The sequence below is a fragment of the Phalaenopsis equestris genome, unplaced genomic scaffold (assembly GCF_001263595.1).
Source record: "Phalaenopsis equestris unplaced genomic scaffold, ASM126359v1 Scaffold000297, whole genome shotgun sequence".
NCBI classification, from domain to species: Eukaryota; Viridiplantae; Streptophyta; class Magnoliopsida; order Asparagales; family Orchidaceae; genus Phalaenopsis; species Phalaenopsis equestris.
Genome location: NW_018164739.1, coordinates 2,679,500 through 2,686,774, shown reverse-complemented (window position 1 = coordinate 2,686,774; position 7,275 = coordinate 2,679,500). Strand labels below are relative to the sequence as shown.

Sequence of the window (7,275 nt, the reverse complement as noted above, 5' to 3'; positions counted from 1 at the left end):
ATATATATATATATATAATTGAAGTGTTTCATAATATCCTTACAAGTATTGAGTTATACCATAGAATTGAAGTGTTTCTTGTCACAGACTAGACTGTTTATTTAGCTCAAACTCATAATATCTTGAAGTAAATCACATTGTACTAATAAATAATTGGACACATAAGAAAAAGATTGAATGTTATCATCACTAATTGCATTCACTAAAAACTTATTGTGATTCAAAATCGATAAAAAACTTCATTAGTAAAATTCAACAAGCATGATGAGTACTATACTAAGGAAGTTTTTTATGTTAACAGTTGTCCCCTCCTTTATGTAATGGAATAAGTATATCTAATAATTATTGTGTTCAATCACACAATTTATGAAGAAACACCATGTAACATATCTATATATCTATATTTATATAATCTTATTAAGCATGCATTGGTTAGCCACCTTATGGTTTTGAAATTTAAAGAAATCATGTGAATGGCCATCTATTAATATTTAACGTAATAAATGAATGTAGTAAAATATTGCATTAAATAAATTCTTTGGAGATAAATAAACGGGTGCACTATGATATGAAAATTAAGTTGTTAAATATTAGCACAGTATGATATGAATTTTATCTTGTAATATAATAACTTATATACTATTTTATTATAATAAGTCACTACATACAATATGGATACTAAAACCAACAACATGATGATTTTGGAATAAGTAAAGAAAATCATTACTTTCAATATGATAAATTTATGTCAAATAACTTTACAAAAAATAAGTATTTTGTCATTGTTCTACATTAACCTCCTTGAACATACTTTTTTGATATAGCAGATGGGACATTATTTTTTAGTCTTATCAAATAAACTTACTCCTAATCACTTCTTCTACCAGCCCAAGTTAGAGAAGTAGTACTTCTCTAAGTTGTGTGCCCTATAATAAATTTAACAAAGATAGAAGTTTCACTGGTTAAGAGAAAAATTTCTAGCAATATCCATCAAATGCAGTGTTTCATAATCTTTGAAGTAAGAAATATGTCCATAATCTTTCACCTAATTTGAAGATGAAGCGACTAGTCCCACGAATTTGAGTATTTAATAATTATAGCTCCATCTTTCTTAAGGAATGTATCTTTATGATCACTTCGCCTTCTTAGGTTTCATATGTATCCATCTGGTTGTATGAAAGAGACCTTGGAATTTCCTAAAATTTGGCTTCAAAAAAACCTTTAAGAAGTTAAGGCTCATATTGAACACTTTATATTGTTGTGAATGTCTCCTTTAGTTCTAGAATATATTGTCCTAATGACTTTGCTCCTCAACAAAAGTCACTAATATGAACCTTAATGTTTGTTCCTTTTTGATCTTTGAACTGACCCATTAATTTTTGTAAGTTGCCTCATTATTATTTTAGCCAAAAGGCATAACCTCATAATGGTAAAGTTTTCCCTAACAATGAATTTCATTTTTTAAAAATTATTTTGGTGCATTTGTAATTAATGACATACTAAAAAAAGATAGCAAAAGCTCATAATTAAGAAATCGAAGGGTCAAGTTGACTAGCATGTTAATCCAAGGGAGAATGTAGCTATCCTTAGGGTATGTTGAGTTTAAATTATAGAAGCCATGCACATCTTCCATTTTTTGCTTTACTTGTTACATCATCATGACGTTTGAGATCGAATGTAGGTATTAGACTTCTTGGAGTAACCCTAGACCTCACTATATATTGGCCCTACATAATCATTTATAGTCTTCATAACTTTCTATTTGATGGACTTCACACTATTTTCTACATTTAGGGTCTGTTTGGGGCGGCGGTTGGATAAACTGTGTTTTGACAGTTTTTTTCAAAAAATTGTCATTGGAATCTGTGTTTTTCCACCGGTCCTGACTAGGTGCGGTGACTGTTTTCTAACTGCGGTATGACTTTTTCAAAAAAAATTATAATAGTCATCGCAGCTTTTGAACAACAACGACAACAAAGTCTTCTAAAATACAAGAATCAAGTGATCCAGTTAGAAACTTTATCGTGGGGTTTCAAAGAAAAATGTTAGATATAGAGATTTTGAATTTTTGTGACTTGGGCAGTCCTCACTCAAGGTCTACTAGAAGAACATTTTCACCATACCCTTAGTTTGTAGCCATCAAAGATATCGATTGAGTCACTTAAGATTTGTTAATAATCACATATGAAAAGTATAAGAATGCGTTGTTCACCAGTTTCTTGGGTTAACCAAAAGATTGCACAATAAAGAGGAACACACATTGATCCTTTAAAGAAGAAATAAGCCATCAAAGGATGTTGAGACTAGAAAGAAGGCCAACTATCAATCAAAATTCTTTCTAGTTAGAACAATTGGAGGGGTAAATGTTAGTAAAACCTCCTTGATCATTTCTATGACTATCACTTCCATTTCCACCAATTGTTTGCTTTTAGCAAAATCTTGGTGACCAATGTTGACAAACTTTCTTTGGATAATTTGCTTCACTTCTCATAGTTTTTGATTTCTTATTCATAACATCAATCTAAACCCATCATTCCTTTGGTCTGCCTAAGCCTAATTTCATCTATGAACAACACCCAAACATTACTCACAAGGCTATTATGACATTGTTTAAAAAAAAATGAGAATGAAGATAGAGATTGTGATGGAGGCAAAGCAGCACCCAAACCTAGCAATAGGCTATTACTTCATCTGTCCAAGTAGCCCTTAATTAACATTTCACATGCTTGGTTAGTGCAAAAATGAAGCCATTGAAGTGTTTAATTAATATAAAATTTGAGGGAAATAAACAAAATAAAATAAAAACAGCTCATGAAAAAAGAAAAACAAATTAAAATAAATGAAAAAAAAATCGTTTTACATAGTGTTGGGAACAAAGTTTATCCAGAGAAGAAGTCTTGGATGCCCTTACCCGCGAAGACGCGATCGGATAAGTCGGCAAGGATGGCATTAACGGTGAGGAGGGCTACGCTGGAGCCGGCGATCACCGCAAGAACGACGCCGGTGGTTCCCACCACCTTCCTGAACTCCGGCCACTCGATTTCCCTCACTTCCTCAGCCACGCCTGCCAGGAGTTCATCAGCCTTCGATCTCTCATCCCTCCTTGCTTTCATCATATCCCTTATCTCCGCCTCCACCGCAACGGAGGCCTCATCCTCCTTCACCGAGCCTTCTTCCATCTTCTCCGCTAGGGTTTCCGCTGCACCGCCGTTATTCTCCTGGGCGGAGAAGTGTCGGCGGAGGAGGGGAGGATTTCGACGTGGTGATTGCTGCGCAGGAATAAAAACTAAGGGAGGGATCGTTGAGCGGTGAAAGTTCTTCGGAGGAGACGGAGGTTTCGGTGAGAGGAAACGAGAGAAGGAGATGGCAGCAGCCATCGATCTCCGTGTGAACTCCGTGTGAGGCGAGGGAGACGAAGTCGGGCTTCGATTTGGGGATAGACTGGTAAGGTTACTCGCGGATGATTTTAAGTTTCAGAAGATGAAAATGTAACCCAAACTTTAATTACGGCATATATCTAAATTTTCATTTTAACAAAACATTAAAAATTTTCAATATTATCATTATCATTAATTATACAAGCCAAAAAGATTTTATCATTTGGCACAAATCTTAAATCGAACTGATTGTTTCACAATTCCGTGAGATTACAAATCAGTTTTTTCTCTATTTTTATAGTGCAAGATAGAGTCTATTTTAATTATGGGGCATGGTATTTCTACAAGAACAAACGTTTATAGTTAATTACATCTTAAGAGTCCTGAACCCTGAATAAAACTATCGATTAATTATTGATCTATATTCTTTAGGATTACAAGATTAGTGTATCAAGTTTAATGAATAGATTCATGAGTTGAAGGAATTGTTTATGGAATTGAAGGGTTAGGACTAACGATCTAATGATGTGACATAGAAAGTCCCGAAAAAGAGATTGACCAACTCTAAGAGAGAGGTGTACCGTGGAGGTTAGAAATTGATGGTTGATGAAGGGAGTTATGTTGGTAGAATTGGGATAAGGTCAGAAACAAATTTTGTTGGATTTGATGGATTTGCGCTAAATCAATTAGATTTGAGGATTTGGGAAGAATTTAATTGATTTATGAGGTTTGAAAAAAAAAATTAATTTGATTTAAGAGGGTTGAATAGAATTTAGTTTTTAAAGGGATAAGATCGGTTAGAAGAAATTCTAAAGTCAAAGGTATAAGACCAATTGAATATGATTTTTATATGGAAGTTGAAAGCCTGGCTCTAAGATAAATCTAAATTCTATGAAGATGCTAAATAGGTGTAGACTAATCTAAAATTTGGGCATGACATCCCCGGTAAAAGTACCCACAGTTTTCCATCATCCTGGGTTCATCGGTAGCCTTAAATTATTAACCTGCAATATAGTTAGAGGTCTCTACCATTATCATAGTAATGACAAGTATAGTACAACTTAACTATAAGGTGGTTAGAGGTGCTTTCGTCGGTAATCACAGATTACTTCATTCTAGAAAACCTAAATAGCTCAAAGGACATACAGGCTTAGAATTTTATAGGTCCTAGTCCTTAACACTAGCTAAGGGTACCTTGTAATTAATCTAAACGCTTATAATAGACTAATCTATGAGTGCATGTAGACCTGTGTTTCATTTTTAAGTTAGCGAACCTAGGGTTTTTTGTCGATCTACCTAAGTATGATTTCAATTTCTTAAGTTGGTGAATTTTAATTTTAATGTTCTTATGTTTGATTTTTCAACTTTGATTTGGTTAGTTTTCTTAGTTTGTTGCTTAAGAGATGAACAGACTATTTTGAAATTTTCTTGAATTGGTTGATTTTCTAGATTTACATGAATACCCCTTGAACGTGTCTACATATACCACATTTAAACTTTTATTTAACATATATAAAACCTAAATCTTTAATGTCACAAGATTTGTTTTTTTAACATCACATTCTAGGTTTAAATGTCACATCCCAAATATTTTTCACACCACTATTTCAATGGATTCGCATACATAACACTTGACCTTTCAAGTTTACACACATAACACTTAAAAGTTTTATAGATTCATATATGCAACACATAAAATTTAAGGTTTACACACATAACACTAACATTTTTATAGATTTATAGGCAACACATAAATTTTAAAGTTTACGAGCATAGTTCTTAAACCTTAAATAATGTATACCTGAATACGGTCATATATCTTAACAAGTCTTTTTCAGAGATATATCTTAAAGACTAATAAGCCTTATGGGTTTTGGGGGCCCGCCCGACGAAGTGGTCGGACTGAGCTAACCTGTTGAAATGGTAGAATCAAGTCCACCTGTTAAAGTGGTCAAGTTAGCCCAAGACAAATCACTGGGGAAGACCATCATTGCACACAAGCACATGCATCAATTTTTTATTTATGGCATTGTCTGACACCAGCATCACAATTTTTTTTGCAAGACAATACGTACAAACATGATAACATATCAAATATGGTTTTTATATTTCTTTCTTCTTATGTATAAAAGGAAGACAGAGGGGCTCTCAAGAGATTTGCCCTAGAGGAAAAGGGTTTTACTCCCTCCCTCCCTCCCTTCCTCTATCTCGCTCTCTCTCTCTAGTGACAAAGGAAATAGAGATCCTTCCATTAAATCATTCCTAACCATCCAGGGATCTTCAAAAAATATAGAGTGAGAAACACAAGCCTTAGTGAAACATCCAACGCCTTTTATACATTCCTCCTAAAAACAGGATCTTTGTCAGGTTGTAAGAACTCGCGAATAATGCAGGACCATATGTCCTAAAAGATTCAACAATATATAAGGTGGCTTCATGTGAAAATTTAACCTAATATGCTATTTCTATAAATCTTGTGGGTATTTATGTAAACGGGGCTTGTGCCCCAACTGTAGCTTGTAGATGATGCTGCCAGTGAGGGGCCTATGGGCAAATAAATTAACCTATAAGTTAAGTGATCGATTTTAAAGTGATGGAAATTAACCAAAATTAATTATATATTTGAACATCAATTAGTAGTAACAACAAGTAGATTCCCTAGATAATATTTGAGATCTAAATATGCCCACCACATGTCCTACACAATAATTTATCACCCATATGACTATTGCAATTAAATTATTCTCAACTGATAGTGACGGACAGCGAACGAAGTCTTACAACATGTTTATTATTCCTAAGTAATGCTCTAATTTATAAAAAAAATATTTATAATAACACGAGTCATTCATATTGAAACATTTTTCATAGAAATACTATTGATCATGTGAAAAATAAAAATGTTCTTCAAAAACACAATCCTGCTATGTTTCAACCATTCATCATCATCCTATAAAATGAATTATTTTTATTTAAATGTTTTTTTTTGTAATTTAATTATTCATCTTTTTAACATGATATGAAATGCATCCCATCACTATTATATATATGAAGTCAACAAATGAAACTTTTTTCCTCTATTGTTTAATACTTATTGCATCTAATAGTTTAAGGTAGAAGAAAGGACCTTGTGGCCTGACTTAATAGATATATGCCATACATTGTGAATTGGACGGTGGTGATCATTGGTGAATGTCAAAGAAAATGTGTGAGGACTTATTCCATACCAACCCTATCTATATCTAAGAAATTACTCTCACATTTCTCCATCTTTAATAAAAAAAAAATGAGGGGTTATTTGGTCAATTTTGTCTTTTTTGAAATTTATTCTTCAAGTCATTTTCTTGCTTTATTTTTTCGTCATTTATTTCCAAGAAAAGGCTATGGTTGATGATTGAGTAAGTGGGATATATGAGTGCACAACCTTTTAGAGAGAAAAAAATTATGTTACTGAATATTCATTAAAAAAGGTTGGAAATCTTCGAAATAAATAAAATCACAATCACATCGGAGTTTGATAACTCTAAAGTCGAGTTACTACCACTTATATACAGTATATATTTTATTAATTTCTAAAGAAAGAATTAATTATAAGTGTCAATGATTAAAATTGAATATGCTTATTTTCTCAACTAAGAGGAAGATTGTCTAAGAAATTCTCAATCAAGGGAGAGCCCCAGCCCACCACCACTACACACACTCATACAGTATGTCTGTCATTGTTCTAGCCCCTCCCATATTAGGTCTAGGAGGACAGTTTACCTCCCCTAAAAAAAGAGTCTGGTTCCGCCTCTGCTCTCAATGACATCTACAACTTTCTAATGTCACGTTCTCCATTACCTTTAGTTTAGGTTGAGTTCATCTTAAGAAGAGAATTCTTCCCATCACTTTAACCTAT

At 33.2% G+C, this 7,275-nt stretch overlaps 1 protein-coding gene across 1 annotated transcript in view; it reads right to left on the bottom strand.

Moving 5' to 3' along the window:
* LOC110025357 (preprotein translocase subunit SECE1) overlaps positions 1 to 3,490 on the bottom strand; it is a 6,949-nt gene extending 3,459 nt beyond the window's left edge. Inside the window, exon 1 of the mRNA XM_020725800.1 lies at positions 2,912 to 3,490. Coding sequence (XP_020581459.1) covers positions 2,912 to 3,377 — 466 coding nt within the window. The 5' untranslated portion in view covers positions 3,378 to 3,490. The remainder of the gene's footprint in view (positions 1 to 2,911) is intronic.
* Positions 3,491 to 7,275: the final 3,785 nt, after the last annotated feature.